The sequence below is a fragment of the Rosa chinensis genome, chromosome 7, assembly GCF_002994745.2.
Source record: "Rosa chinensis cultivar Old Blush chromosome 7, RchiOBHm-V2, whole genome shotgun sequence".
NCBI lineage: Eukaryota > Viridiplantae > Streptophyta > Magnoliopsida > Rosales > Rosaceae > Rosa > Rosa chinensis.
Window position 1 is genome coordinate 62,225,791 of NC_037094.1, and position 16,267 is coordinate 62,242,057.

A 16,267-nucleotide genomic window follows, 5' to 3' on the forward strand; every position below is an offset into this window, starting at 1 on the left:
AAACTCCCTAGAATCGACTACGATAAGATAAATTCTCTTGTAATGGATGTCATTGCACTCTACTACCCTATCAGTTTGGTAATTTCTAAATAACTGAACATGTAGCTTACGAATGTGGTCACTACGTATCTCAATGGGGATCTAGATAAGAAATATACATGAAGGATCATGGTGGACTTCATTTACCCAAGCCAAGGGGCTCTAGACTACGGAGTGCGCTTGCAATGAGGTTGAAACGCTACTAAAGTGACTACTTGATTGGGAAGGGATATACCCACGCATTTCTAAGACAAGTTCTGAATTCCATCACTGTTCATGTTGGACATGATCTTCATTGGAAGCCCTTAAAGAGTTAAAGGAAACCGCTGAACACTTGAAATCCGAGTTTGAGATGAAAGATCTTGGGAGAACACGATTATGTCTCAGTTTAGAACTTAAGCATGTGTTGATAGATGCTTAGGCGTTTTGACAAGGTCAAACCTTCAAGAACCCCCATGATCGTCGGTAGTCTTGATCATGAAAATAATCATCTTCATTTGAAGGATGATGACGAAGATGTGTTAGAGGCAAAGTTGCCCTGATTGAGTACAATAGGCGCATTATTGTACTTAGCTCGATCAATGCACATGACTGGACTTCTCATTTGCAGTAAACTTGTTAGCTAGGTATAACTCTGTGCCAACACTACGCCATTGGATTGATATAAAAGATACCTTTCGATACTTAAGATGTACGATTTATATGGACTTGTTCTATCCTTACAGAGAGATGATGAATTCAGACCTATCACATACCAGGAATGCCGCCAATACTGGCATGCGTCCTTTATCCCCATCCTAAAACAACATTGCTGTTTTGGAAGGTTTTGCTGATGCTGGGTACCTCTCTGACCCACACAAAGGTTATTCCCAAACTGGTTATGTGTTCATCATGGGTAAGACCGCGATATCTTGAAGGTCTACAAAATAGACCTTTGTCGCTATATCTTCGAACCATGCAAAGATGATTGCTCTTCACGAAGTTTTTGGATCCATAATTACGCATGTTCTAAACAAATGTGGTTTGAAGTCTACCACAGATGAGCCTACGAGCATTTATGAGGAAAGTGCTGCTTATTTTGAACAAATGAAGCAAGGTTACATCAAAAGCAACGACACCAAGCATAATCAACAACAACAGACTCTCCTCAAGATCAAAGTGAACTAGGTTCGATCTGAGGACATTGGGGCAAACTTGCTCACTAAGTCATTGCTTTAATTCCACTTTCGAGAAACATGTTGGTAGCAACGTTTGCGGAAGTTATCCGAACTCCCATAACTGTTGTCATCAGGGGGAGATGTCTACATGTATGGTCTCGAAACATGAAAGGTGTGTTATACTCTTTTTCCCTTTCGACCGATTTTTGTCCCACTGGGTTTTTATTACTCGGCAAGGTTTTTAATGAAGCAATGAGATGAGCACTATGTTTGGAAGACACGAGGGGGAGTGTTCAAGTAAATCCAAAATATGTGTCTGGCCCAAACTCTAGGTTACTTGCTCTAGTTGTAATAGGGTTTATATTAGACATATTCTCAGAGAATCTTAATTGGTAGATATCCAATCAATGTACGATTATGTTTCTATGTACAACTCTATCTCTATGCTTGTAATCCTCTATATAAAGACGCCCCTATTATCGATGAAAGCACAACTCAATTCTCTTCCAATTTCAGTTTTCCTAAAACACAATGAAGTTTTAATAGTTGCACAAACAATAAAGGACAATTCATATAAGTCGTCGTCTAATTTCAGTGAGGTAGTACAAGTTGTCACATAATTATTAAGCGACAACTCGTAGAAATCATCACCTAATTGATTCTTTTTATGAGAAAATTAAAGTAGTCATGTAAATATTAACCGACAACTCATACAGTTCATCTTCTAATTGGTTTTCAGTGAGAAATTTCAAGTTGTCACACAAATATTAAGCAACACCAGTAGAAATTGTCACATAATTGGTCTTTTGCAAGAAAATTAAAGTTGCCACATAAACATTAACCGACAAGTGATAGAAGTCATCGCCTAATTGATTTTTAGTAAGGAATCTCAAGTTGTCACATAAACATTACGTGACAACTCGCTAAGATCGTTGCCTACTTGACTTTTTGTGAGAAAATTAAAGTTGTCACATAAGCATTAACCAACAACTCGTAGAAGTCGTTGCCTAATTGATTTTCAGTGAGGAAGTTCAAGTTGTCACATAATCATTAAGCGATAACTTCTACAAGTTGTCGCTTAATTGATTTTTTGTGAGAAAATTAAAGTTGTCACATAAACATTAACTGACAACTCGTACAAGTTGTCGTCTAAGTAATTTTCAGTGAGAAAGTTCAAGTTGTCACATAAACATTAAGCGACAATCGCCCAATTGATTTTCAAATAGAAAGCTAAGGTTGTCACATACACATTAACCGTCAACCCACAGAAATTGTCGCTAAATCAGTGTTCAGCGACAAAAATTTAGTTGTCACTTAAACATTAAGCGACAATCTGAAAAAGTCGTCGCCTAATTAATTTTTTGTGAGGATGTTAAAGTTGTCACATAAACATTAACAAACAATTGGTAGGAATTGTCGCCTAATTGACACTTTGTGATAGGCTGGGCATTTTAGCCTCAAGGTTCTAAAAGACGCTAGGCGCTAGTCGGGCGGTGACATGGGGACTAGCGCCTAGGTGGGAGACTAGGCGGTTTTTATTTTTTTATTTTTTAAATTATTTTTATGACTTATAATAATATAAATAAAAATATTTAAAGTCTAAAAATTAATTATAAATATAAAAATAGTCAAAATATATGCTATGAAAAAATTTAATAAAATCAAGGACAACCCCACTTAAAATGAAATTCAGCACATAATTATAGCTTATATATATATATCAACTAAGTGATTATCTTTTTTTGGTTATTTTAAAGGATACTTTTTTGGACTTATTTTTACATATTGGCATCTCGACCATTCACTTTTTAGGACTCTATGAATAGATCAATTCTGTAAATTTTCAGCCAAATTGGTGATTGTTAAGGTATCGACCTAGATTAAATCAATGGACCAATCAAATCTGCCAAATCAGAACTGTTCTTTTTTATAATTGTAAATCACAGTTTTGAATGCCTTAACGATTATAAATTTGGCTAAAAATTTGCAGAATTGATTTACTCATGTAGACCTAACAACTAAACAGTAGAGATGTTGATAAGTGATCAGAAAGTTGGTCAAATAATAAATCCTTTAAAATGACCAAAAAAGGGATCCCTCGCTATAAGGGCCGTGTGTGTGTGTATTCTTTCTGAATTTCATTGTACTAGTTAGGTGCAACTCATATTAACCAAAAACCTCGTCCCTACAAAATTAAAATCCTAGGTCTGCCACTGTGGTGAGGAGAAGATGTGCCGACCTGAACCTTCACATCCTTTGTCCAAAACATCCTCTGACCAGTACTCAAAACCTTCTTTAAGTGCGCAAACACTAACGCTGACTAGAGTGTTTTAAAATCAGTTAAGCTTTTAATCTTGATTTCGTATAAAAAAATGATCTGAGACATATTTTGAGAGACAAGATCCTTCAAAGCCCTAGTTGTTGTGTCGCTACAGATTCCTCTGCAATTCCAGCTAAGTATTTCCATATCTATGGTAGATCAAAACTTGCTTTCTAGGAATCTAGAAAGTAAACCCTAGATGAGGCTAGGTCGTGAAAAAAAGTTTTATGTAGATTAACCAATGAGTTACTCTGATGAATTCATCTTCTTCTTTTTTAATTCACTCGACTCGTGTGAAATTATGTTTCATTGATATAAGTATTTTCGCAAGTGTTATATTATATAAAAGTTAAATTGACCTAGCCGTCTCTGCTAGGCTTTTTTCTAGAAAATTCCTTCGACAAAATCTACCAAACCTTTACGCCTCAATGGCCTCCTCCACGGCTAGCCTTACGGCAACCCTTCCTCTGGCTGACTCTCTGCGTGCTTCTCCTGGATCGGCTGAGTTAGAAGCTCTGCAAGTAGATCGCTGGTACATGGTGGGAAGACTTCTAGGACCCAAAGCCAAGTTCTTAGGTTTCAAAGGCACAATTCCCATCATCTGGAGGATCAAATCGGGTCTGACTATCAGGACGTGGGAGATCGCTTTGTGTTCCAATTTGAACGTAAAGGGGAGAGGAATAAGTTCATGCATGGTGGTCTGTGGTTCTATAGAAATACCATGCTTGTTCTCAGAGAGTTTGATGAAATGAGGTCAGTGTCGAAGGTCCTTCTGAACCTGTTGGAGACCTGGGTTGCGGTCAAGGGTCTGCCTTTGATCCTACCCAACAGGACGACCCTGCATATGGTAGGTTCGACGATCAGTCATGTCCTTCGTTTTGATCAGACTGCCTTTCATAAGTAGGAGGAGGAGCAGAGGATTCGACTAATCTTTGATGTCCAATGTCAGGTTCGTTTTTGGAAATTGTTTGAATTCTCATGGGTGGTGGAACCAGAGTTGACTTTTGTTTATGAAAAGATCAAGGGTTGCTGCAGAAATTGTGGTTTCTTTCAACATGAAGCATCTGTTGCTATTTCTTTTTGGTGAAGGTGAAACAAGAAATCCTAGCGAAGCTGCCGGTAGCAGCTTTGGCCGGTTTGACCTTGGCTTCGAGTTCGGAGATCCGTAACCCTAGACAGGAGGTAGTGGGGAGGCGGATCAGATTGGAGGTAGCAGTGGTCTTCTGGTGAATGTTAGGATGGCGTCTGCTGAACAAACTGGCAGCGTTGCTTCTGATGCAAAACACACGGTGCTGCAGTCCAAGAGTGTAGATGCTCAAGCTTTCTCGGTCCAAGCTTTAGCCGGGTTTAACATGACTAAATTTTCAAAAAAATTGGACGCCTCCAGGGATGCCAAAAGAGGTTACTGATGTTAATTCTGGGGGTGAGATACCTTTGGTGGTGATTCCATCGTCGAGAATGGTGGAAAGTGATGATCGAATGATAATATGGAAACATCTAATGTGCCCTCTTCTATCTTAGGGTGCAAAAGAAAAGTGGTGGCAAATCTTGGTCGCTCTGGGAAGCGATACTTGGTTCCATCTGAACCTTTGCTTCAAGTGGATGATGAGATACAGTTGGTCTTTCAACACAAGAATGGCAAATTGGTGGTCTCTCCAAGGAAGAAGAAAGTGGGGCGTCTAAAGGGAAGCAAGAATAAACCAAAGTGTGCTCGAGTCCTTGAGAAAGATTTGCAGGCAAAGAAGACAAAGAAATAGAAATCCCATACAAATGTAGGGCAAGGCAAATCTCATTCATGAGCCGGCGGTGATGGAGAATGAAGATGCAACTGGGCATAAGGAGGTGTATCAGATTGCGGAAGTTGGTATAGAGGGTGCACTTGCATCCTCTTCCAATAGTGTTTGTAAGTTTATAGTTTGGTCACAAAAACCGGTACTCTGTTGGTTCCTTTATTTTATTACTTCTAAGTATTTAGGTTTTTGTTAAATTAATGATGCGTGAACTTTCTAAAAAGTGGGTGTACTCAGGATATGCGGTGTTCTATTTTTAGAATATGATGATTATATGTCCTAAAGGACGGCTCTTTCTATTGACCTCATTAGGGTGTGCCATTTGAACTGCTTGCTCAATTATAAAACCGGGTTGACATTTTCGATTATAAAAAAAAGTCTCTGTTTTTTTTTTCTTCTCCAAACAAATCATCCAATGAGAACAACCCACGTGCAATCCAAGCAAAGTTCATTACTTAACGAAACCTTGGATCCTAGCATGAACTGTCCATAATGAACACTCTAATCGTAAAGCCAAGACTTTTCTAAAATTAATTAAGAACTTATGATTGCTTAAAATAATTCCTAAAATCATAAAATAATTTCCAAAAATCCAAAAAACCTGACCAAGAGAAGCCAGCGCTAAAGCTAGAGCAGAGGTTGAGTATAATAATAATTAGGGCTAAATACTATTTAGTACCCTGTGGTATGGGTCAAACATCGATTCAATCCCTCGACTTTCAATTTCATCAAAAACACCCTCACGATATGATTTTCTCGTCCAATAGGTCATTTCGTCAGGATTCCGTCAATTTCTAACGTTAACTGCTGGCGTGGCATTCCAACTCAGCAAAAGTGGGGCCCACACGGAAGTGAAATTCCCAAACTGACCCTGGCCAACAGAATATGAAAAAATCCAAAATAAATTCCAGCTTTGAGGTTGGGGAGACTCGAACCCCTCCCATAGGGTATGCAACTGAATGACCCAACCATCAGACCACTTGCATGGTTTCAGCATTTTGTAAACAAAAATAATATATATCTGTATAATGATAATAAAAAATTGAAGTTTATTTCTGGATTTGTTTATAATGATAATAAAGAAAGAAGCGCAGGGGCGTTATGGTTGCCTGAGAGGAAGAAGAAGAGGACTATGATTCATTTTCTTCATAAGAATTAGACTCATTTACCAAAAGTAGGGGGCAGTGTGGTTTTGGCATACTCCCAATTCCAATAATCCAATGGCTTTTGATGCCGCTGTTGTGACTGCTGAGGTGGCCGGAATTGCTGGTGAGGCTGGTGGTGTTGGCTGTGATCCAACGACGGAGGTCGACGGAACTGATTGTTCTGACTAAAGGGACGGTGATGGCAGGTTTGATTGGTGAAGCTTCCGGCGTCGCCTTGTCGGAATCTGAGATTGACGGTCTAGACCTACAGGATGTGCGAGTCCCCGGTGACATACTGACCTCTTTCGCCGCTAGAAAAAGGACGATTTGAGTAGCCTCGCTTCCATTGGTTTCGTCCACCTCGAAACTGTTAAAAAAGAACGAACCGATTAGTGTTGAGCTATTTGAAGAAGATAGGGGGGAGAGAGAGAGAGAGAGAGAGAGAGAGAGAGAGAGTACGGGACGGTGAGAAGACATTGCGGTGGCGCGTGTGGCTAAAACGACGACGTATTAAAGAGAAGGAGGGAGAGAGGTGGGTGGAAATGGTTTTTTTTTTTTAAACAGTATTATACAGATATATATTATTTTTGTTTCCAATATGCAAAAACCATGCAAGTGGTCTGATGGTTGGGCCATTTATTTGCATACCCTTAGGGAGGGGTTCAAGTCTCCCCAACCTCAAAGCTGGAATTTATTTTGGATTTTTCCATATTCTGTTGGTAAGGGTCAGTTTGGGAATTTCACTTCCGTGTGGGCCCCCAATTTTGCTGAGTTGGAATGCCACGTCAGCAGTTAACGTTAGAAATTGACGGAATCCTGACAAAATGACCTATTGGACGAGAAAATCATATCGTGAGGGTGTTTTTGATGAAATTGAAAGTCGATGGACTGAATCGATGTTTGACCTATACCACAGAGTACTAAAAAATATTTAGCCCTAATAATTATTTGGATTAATTTCAGTTTACCCCCTAAGGTTTGGGGGTGTCATCATTTCACCCCCCAAACTCTCAATTTCACTTTTTTACCCCCTGAACTTTCCAATTTTTGTCTTCCGTGCCCAATGTCTCATTTTCCGTCCAAATTGGACGTTAAGTCCGATAATGGGGCCCACTTTGAGGGCTAAAATGGTCATTTCAAACCAAAACAAAAAACCCTCTCTTTCACGTTCGAGGGTTTCTCTCTCTTCACCAATCCCCCCCCCCCCCCTCTCTCTCTCTCCCCCTCCTTCTTCCTCCTCCGCAGCCAAGAACCTCATCCACCCACAATTTTCCTCACTTAATAACTAACCAGAAATAATGTCCTTCACTTTCATAACACAATACACACAAACAAAGACACCCAATTCCAATTCTGAAATTTCTAAACCCCCAAATACACATATAAAAAAAAAACCCAAATTTCCAAATCCAAACTCACTCACAGAAATGTACGAAACAACAAGATCTAAGAACCCACAGTGCTCATAACTCAACAACCCAAAAAGCAAAGACCTTTACCTGAATTCTGATCCCCAGACGTCCCAGGCTCCGACCCATCAACCGAAATGGGTCTCTAAGCTTCGATAATGGAAGGTAGTGTGTTCTTGAGATGCTCCGGTACAGTGGCTTGGTACTCTTGAATCTTCACCGCCATTTCGGTGACTTGGCACTCCAACTCGTCCAGCTCGTCGGCGTTGGGGCTAGAGGCCATGTGAGGAGGGATGAGGATGTTGGCCCAGTAGTCGGCCCATCTCGAGTTGTTCTCGTAGTCGTAAGCTGTTGCCGCTATCTTCTTCAGCTTTTGTGGGTCGTCTGTTTTCAGCAACGATCGAACTTTGTAAGAGGGGAGTAGGAGTTCTCAGCAACTAGCTTCTCGAGGTCGGAGATGGAGGCGGAGATTTGGTCGAGGAAGGGTTTGAGGTGAGTGAGATCGGTGAGTCCACTTGGGAGTTGACGGAGGACTTGGAGATGGGGAAACAAGAGAGGAAGGCGGAGGTGGACTCGAAGGAAGGGGCTGGGTTGGAGGAGTTGGCGGCGGCGAGGCGCGTGAGGGAGGTGTCGAGAGAGAGAGATAGATTTGGAGATGCAGATCTCTGAAAGAGAGAGATATATTTGGAGTTGCATATATGAGAGAGAGAGAGAGAGAGACCGAAAGTGAAGGAAAAATGTTTTTTTAGTTTTTGTTTTCAATTTTTTTTTTTTTTGCCTTGAAATGACCATTTTAGTCTCAAAGTGTGGCAAATAGTCAGACTTAACATCCAATTTTGATGGAATCAGAGAAATTGGACAATGAAGACAAAAATTGGAAAGTTCAGGGGGTAAAAAAGTGAAATTGAGAGTTTAGGGGGGTGAAATGATGATACCCCCAAACATCAGGAGGGTAAACTAAAATTAGACCTAATTATTTTAGAAACAGAAATCCCATTCCGCCATTCTGTGCCTGTGGGAGAAAATCCCATCCACGCCACCAAACCCATATATCCGTTCCTATTCCTATATGCCCTTTCCTCCTCCTCCCAAACCCAAACCCTGTAGCTAAATATTAAAATTCAATTTCCATTTTTTTAAATTAATTACAGACGTGACAAATAGTCCAAAACAACCACAAAAATTCCACAACAAAACAAAAACTCCAAGTAACGTTACCCCCAATAATTCATCTTCCCCAAATCCACAGAGCGCAGAAACGACGCCGTCCGGACCTTCCCTAGGGCTTCGAATTCCGTCGCCGCTGATTCAATTCTGGAGAATTTAATTTCTTTACATGGAGGTGGAGGTCCCCGGTTCGAAACCCTCGGCTGCGGCGGCGAGGCTGAGGAGAGGGGATTCCGAGGAGGATCGGCTCAGGGTGAAGAGGAAGACTCTTCAGGCCGTGCTTAACCAGTGCCAGAGAGCTCTTGAATCGCTCGGTACCACCTCCGGCGACGGTGTCGATGATGGTGATGACGATGACGATGAAGAAGAAGATAGGGACGGTGCTGGTTCTGGTGGTGACGCCTTTGACGAAGGCGGTGGCTCCACGACGACTTCTCGTGCTGACTGCGAAGCTGATGAGGTATATCTCAGCTTAATTTTGTTCAATTTCAGCTTACGGTAGCATTTGAATTGTTCAAATTCTAATTCTGTTCAATTTTTTTTTTTCTTCAAATTTTGGTGTTATAGGTGAGTATGACTTGTTGTTATATCTGGCTTTATTATAAGATTATATACAATCATTATATATACAGGTTCAGAATTTTAAATATAGTTAGAAACTTGAGAATGGTGGTTTGGGTATCCGAAGACTCAATCGAGCTGTTCGGCTGAATTACTGAAAAAAATGGTGCAGTTCATTATATAGTGTATCCTTAAATTGTGATTGATGGGAATTGTTGAATTTGATAACTCTAGGAAGGTACACAGTGATTTATTGGAATGCTGATGATGTAGCCTTTTTATAATTCAGAGGGACTGCTTCTTGTGGCTCTGTAAAACTATACGTATCCCAGTCAATATGCTATCACCGTAATCTGGCGTGCTATTACAGATATTGCTTTGGTGTTAAATTGTAATGACTCTATAACTGGACTTTGCTCATTCTAACTCAATTATCATCTGGATGCAGTTGTGCGATCTTCTTAAATCTAGAGTTGAGTGCCCAGACTTCCTGCAAAAGTTAGAATCTGCACAAGCATCAGTTCCACAAAATATTACTGGTATGCATCTGAAGATGTTCAAATATAGTAATATACCATTGGGCTTCTGAAGGATAGGCTTTTAAGACATCTTTATTGACTTTTCTTTATCATGTCCGTGCTAAACTATTCTTGTTGGCAACAGAAGAAGGCAATTCTTGGGATGTAGTCAGTGAGAAAGATCTATGGGAATATGAGGATGACAACTTGGGTGAAGATGAGTATGTCCTTGTTAAGCAAGAAGATATAGTAGAGGGTATTGCGTGCTTTATGGCTGCATACTTGTTGTCCCTTAAAGAGACTAAGGTATCCTATAACTCTGATTACCATTGACTTTCAAAGCCTCAATGGTTTTATTGTTATGCTACCACAGCTTTGATTGAAATGCTTGTAGAAATTCCAGCAATATGTATTATAATTATCATTAGCATGTACCTTATCAAATGAAAATTTTGGTCCCCTTGTTCATGCTACTATCATCCTAGTATGTTTTCTTTTGCATCAACCTGCATCGCCAATGTATGGACAATTGGACACCAAGTTTGTTCATGTCCTTTGATATTATTGGATTGCAATTTGCAAGTTACCTAGTTTGGTCTCTTGATCTTGTACATTTTACATTGATCCTTGGGTTATGGATGCATCTAGTGTTCTACATTATACTGTACTATTGGCTAGTTTCTCATATCTTGTCTTCAATAGATACTCCAACGTTTTTCAAATACTTAGAATCTTAACATTCTTTTGTCATAGGTATTTCTACTGGTCTACATTGTACCCCATATTACCTGGTTTCTTGTATCCATCATCAATAGATGCCACCCCCAGCATTTATGCAATTCTTAGAGAGTCTTAACATTCTTTCCTCTGTTTCATGGTGTTGCCCATACATAGCTTAGTTGCTTGTATATTGTTGTTTCTAGGTAGCATTCTCAGTCGTTTTTCTAATACAAACAGTCACTCCTACATCCATCTTAACTATCATCTCTGGTTGAGTTGATGCGTTGCTCTTGCTTTTGTGTTAAAACCCATAAAGAATAGTTTGCTCACTGACAGTTCTAAAGACTATACCTTTTAGTATACTTGTTGTAATATTATAAAGTAGGTAGGACTGTAGGAGTTTGAGTTATTGTGACTTAATGACTGCTACATACCTTAATAGAACAAGTTTTACTACATATTTAGTTAACCATTGTTCATTGGTGCTAGTCTTTACTATTGTCTTTAACCTATCAGATATGCAAGTATATGAGGAGAGTAAGGACTTAGTGCATTAGTAATGAGCCATTAGGCTGCAGCATCAGTATTGTCATTATTAATTTTGTTGGTGTGAATGTGCCAAAGAGAATTGGCAGCTGTTCTGTCAAAAAAAAAAAATTGGGGTTCCTAATGTACGAGGTAAACTGACTGACCTCTGAATGTTAAGAAAATTCAGCTGTCATAAGTTGAAATTCTTTATTTGAACATTCGGATTATATTATAGTTTATTTGTGGAATGTATTCTTTTTAATTGTTTCATGTTTGATTTGCAGGAGTTGACCCCTACTCAACTTCAGGAAGGTGAGCTTCGTATTTGTTTCTTATGTTACTAACTGTCTTTTGGTTGCATGAGCATTTTGATTGATCAAGGTTGGTACCTGCATGTACGTAGTGATATCTAACATTTCCAAACTTCTCGTGTAGCCCTCAGCAAAACATTTTCAGTGAAAAAGAAGAAAGGAAAGCTTCGAAAGGCATGGGATGGAAGCAAAGTCATCTATAATGTAGCATCATGGGGAGCAACTGCCATTGGGTAGGTTACTTAAATCCTAGTGCCTTCTTCTGTTTTTTTCGTAACAACATCTAGTGTTTGACTCTAGCGTTTCTAATCTGAATTGTATTTCTCGCAATTATAATGCCTGTTGCTTAACCTACATATGTTTGCTGAATTTCTAGCTAGCATTCTGAGTCTTAATTTACATTTTTACTGGTCTTTGACCTCTTTGTTTTCAATCTTGACAGGATATATCAGAACCCTGTAATTGTAAGGGCTGCCACAAAAGCCTTCTGGACATCTTGCCAAGTTATATCAAAGCTTCTCTAGTTTATCTTTGCTGCTGTGGAAAGGGTTTATAGTGTTCAGGATTGACTTGGTTGTGTTTAATCTTTGTAACTCTGTACACGCCTTCGTGTTCCCCAAGTTCTGTAACGTTAATTCTTTTCGTGCTACAGATGGCTTGATTCCTTGATGAAATTCAATCTTGTAAATATTTCCTTCTAGTTTGAGTAGTGCAAATCAAATTCATTGGTAGCATAGCTTTGGGAAATTACCAAAATATATCTACTTGCTGCTTCTAATGGAGCACCTTAAGCAGTGAACTTTTTTATTTTCTTAATTCTGTTTTGGCTTGTGTAATGACCGTAAAGGGAGCACCGGAAACTTCAAATTTTAAATTGCCATTCGTGAGAACACCGCCGAAAGAATAAAAGCATAATTGGAAACTTGAAAACAGAATGGAAAAGCTTGATTAAGCAGTTCAAATGCGAAACAGCTATCAAGAAGTTAACATCACTGTTGAAGCACTTTTTTCTTCCCGTTGAGGAAAAGAGCAAATGGAATACAAATGCAGATTGTGATTCATAGATTTGGAAATTAGATCTTACCATTGGGGTAAGTCAGTAAGTCAGATTTTCAAAATACTAGCCATCATTCCCTTTTTTTTTTTTGGATTTATAATCAAGGGGCTATGTGGCATTGTCGAAAAAACCCTTTTTTTGTTCTTTTTTTTATTTGTAAAAGTCAAAAACCTTATTTAGAGCAAATAAAAAAATTACCACATCCTTGGCCTTATAATACTAGCTTGCATTTCCTTTGATATGGATTATACAAAATTTAAAATGTGTTGTATTTAAGGGTCAACCGTGTTCTTTAAACATTGCAACTTGTTCTAAGAAGGCTCAATATGCATATGATCTTTATGGATTTGATTAAGGTACTTTGTATTTCTCACTTGTTTTTTACGAACACAGGTCGGACAAGGCCATAAGAAGTCGATTCTATATTGAAATGTGTTGAGCCGACTTATATCCTACATTCCTACTTATTCATACCCCTACCCACTCCGTCAATTTCTGTTAAAATTGAACTCGTGATCTCTACATTTTTAATAATTTAAAATATTACATGATTATTCATTGTATGGATGCTTTTATATATTACTCTTTTGTCTTTTCTTTTGAATTGATATACTTGTCTTATATGACACAATTTTTTTTTTTGTTAATTTTTTTATTTGTATACCTAAATATTTAAAACTATTTAAAATTAAAAGGGCATATATATATATATATATATATATATATATATACAGCAAGGTTCCAAAGAGGACGTCCTTGCTATACATAATCTGCGGATGGGTCAATCTCTGCCGTCCGTTTCTTTAAATGAAAAGCAACGGCTTGGATCGATCTCTTCCCAAAAACCCATCGCTCGTCGAAGTAGAAAACCGAAGTTGGACTGTAGACTCTCCACTTTGGTTGCATCGAAGGCTCTGGTTCTCTTTCTCCACCCAAAATCCAAAACTTCTCAACTCCAAATACCAGAAACTCATCTCAGGTTGCAACAATCGTGCAACCGAAGCTTTCTTTTTTCCTTTCTCTCATGAAAATTGTAGCTCTCTTATGGTCCCGACATCCCTTGGAGTTTTCGCGCCAAAAGTTAGAGACTTGGAAGCAGAGAAACACATCTAGAGTATGGATTCTCTCTCTTTTCTGATTTGTTTGATTTCCAATTACAAAATTTAGGGTTTTTTTTTTCCATATTTGGGACTTTTCTTCTTTTTGTTTCTGGGTTTCTTTTTTTTTTTTTTTTTTTTTTTGAATTGTTGATCTTATGTGTGCTTTTCAGTTTCAAATAAATGGAGTCAAAGGATGATCAAGTTTATATTCCTCAAGTAAAGGCAGAGTTGTTCATCATCTCATTTGGCAGAATAATGTCTCAAACATATCAGTTCACTACCAGAAAACATGCTCTCTAAGGTAAGCTTTGAGTTTTCTGTATTTGGTATTTTTTAGATTTTGCATCTGATTTGGTCAGTTTAAGGGATATGGATTTTGTGGTGTGTTTGATTTGTTGCGAAATAGCTATTGTGATTGGTTTTGAGTTTGTTGAGAAATAGCTACTGTGCTTGTGATTGATTTGTTGAGAAATAGCTAACGTGCTAAGCTCTGTATTGGGTTTGTACTTTTAGTGGTGATATATACATGTATATATCATGCTTTCTGTTTATGTTAGAGATGCAAGATATTGTACTTTTAATGGTATAATAACTCATTTCATAATTGATTCATCATGTTTTCTGGATGAAGTGATAGGTTTTATTCTTATGCAATCTTTACTGCAGTGGTATAAACTCCTTGCTTTAGACGATATTCGTATTCCCATGGTTCATCTTTCAGAATCTATATAAAGATCTGATTAATCTTTATGAAATGGAGCAAAAGAAATGTAGCTCCCAATAGATTTGCAAGATGGGCATTGCCTTTTCAAGGCACTCTGTTCAATTATCTAGTTTCAGTTTCCAGCTGAAATTTAATGAGCTCCTTTTGTTATGGTTTGTGGATCGACCTTTTTGGATTTCTACTACAAGATAGGTATTACCATGTGATTTTATTAATGTATATCTTATCTTGATGCAGGTGGCTCAGCTGAGAAAGCACATTGACGCAACACTAGGTAGTGGGAACCTAAGAGAATCAGTAAAGCTTCCAACTGGCGAAGATTTAAATGAGTGGCTTGCTGTCAACAGTAAATCTCTTTTTCATCATAATTTGAATTGTCTTTTAATTTGTTAGTTTGTTTGGTTTGATGAACTAGTATTTAGAGGGGAAATATGTTGGAGGCATAAGCAAGAGACGGCGACCCTTATACTAGCTATTTTCAAACAGCAGCAAATGGGAAGAGAAACTGATGTTTGAGTGGGAGGAGAGTAGTAATCAAGATCTGATTAAGCAGGAGATTATTGTTTGTTTAAAGAAGTTATACCTCCAGCAGAAGTGTTGCCTTCATGATGCATTTTTAATGGCTAGATATATTTCAAACAATTTTATAGACGTTTAGTGGTCAATAAGTAGTGGAAAAGGTCAGAGGTGAGTAGGAAAACTATGGAAAGTTGACTAACTTGCTGTCAATGCTGACGTGTTTGTTTATACAATTATTCATAACTACTGTGAAAGGAAAAAGGTGCTCAATTGTAATACATAAGATGCAGCAAAATGAAGCATCAAGGTCCTCCCATTTGCCTACTCAAAATCCATTTGATATTTGTCAGCAAATTTTCATGCTTTTTTTCAGTGAAATTGGGAAATTGTAATTTTTTCTTCCAAAGTTCTTTTTATCTGTTGGCTTAGAGACTACTTTGTTGATTGATCAATGTACCTTCTATGCCTGAAAGTCCAACTTCTGGTTTTATCAACTTTCTTTGTTTTTATTTGTACCATGACAGCGTCTGGATTTTGTGGTCTGTTTGATTATGCAGGTTTTGGATGCACCGATCAGTTTATGGCCAGACGATTTTATGGTCTCTTTGATTCTGCAGGTTTTGGAAGACATTTTGGATCATTTCAAGATTATATGATAGAGTGAGGATCATAGTCAATTCATTATGTAATGGTTTCAATTGTGGATACTCAATTGTTGTTGATTTGTAATGATTCCAGAAAATGAGGAGTGGAATGACTTAATATGCAATGTTAGACTCAAAATGTTCCAATTTGGAGCAAAATGACTTAATATATTGTGTTAGACTCAAAATGTGGAGCAAAATGTGGAGCAAAATTACTTAATATGCAATGTTAGACTCAAAACCATGGCATCAGAAGTTCAAATCTGAAGCAAAATGACTTAAAATGCAATAAATCACAAGAAGTTCAAATCAGAAGTTTAATAAATCTCAAAATGTTCCAATCTGGAGTAAAATGACTTAATATGTTCCAATAAATCACAAGTTCAATTATGTTGCCAAAGTGGACAACAACCACAACCAACAAAACAAAATGCTTCCAAAGCAAAGCCGATACAACCAACATTTCTAAATAGGATACAATATACAAAGACTAAAGCCATTTCATTCCTTCTATATATATAATACTGTAAAGTACAACAAATGACACCTTCTCCAGCA

At 38.1% G+C, this 16,267-nt stretch overlaps 1 protein-coding gene across 2 annotated transcripts; it reads left to right on the forward strand.

Moving 5' to 3' along the window:
* Positions 1 to 8,996: 8,996 nt before the first annotated feature.
* LOC112180009 lies at positions 8,997 to 12,459 on the forward strand. 2 transcript variants are annotated; one of them, XM_024318494.2, is made up of 6 exons: positions 8,997 to 9,487; positions 10,037 to 10,127; positions 10,255 to 10,412; positions 11,639 to 11,666; positions 11,790 to 11,898; positions 12,108 to 12,459. In XM_024318494.2, the coding sequence occupies exons 1-6, from the start codon at positions 9,197 to 9,199 to the stop codon at positions 12,187 to 12,189; spliced, it is 759 nt and encodes a 252-aa protein (XP_024174262.1). In that variant the 5' UTR covers positions 8,997 to 9,196; the 3' UTR covers positions 12,190 to 12,459. The 2 variants fall into 2 exon arrangements, with proteins under 2 accessions (XP_024174262.1, XP_024174260.1); XM_024318492.2 differs by having other exon boundaries at positions 9,002 to 9,487; positions 10,252 to 10,412; positions 12,108 to 12,456.
* Positions 12,460 to 16,267: the final 3,808 nt, after the last annotated feature.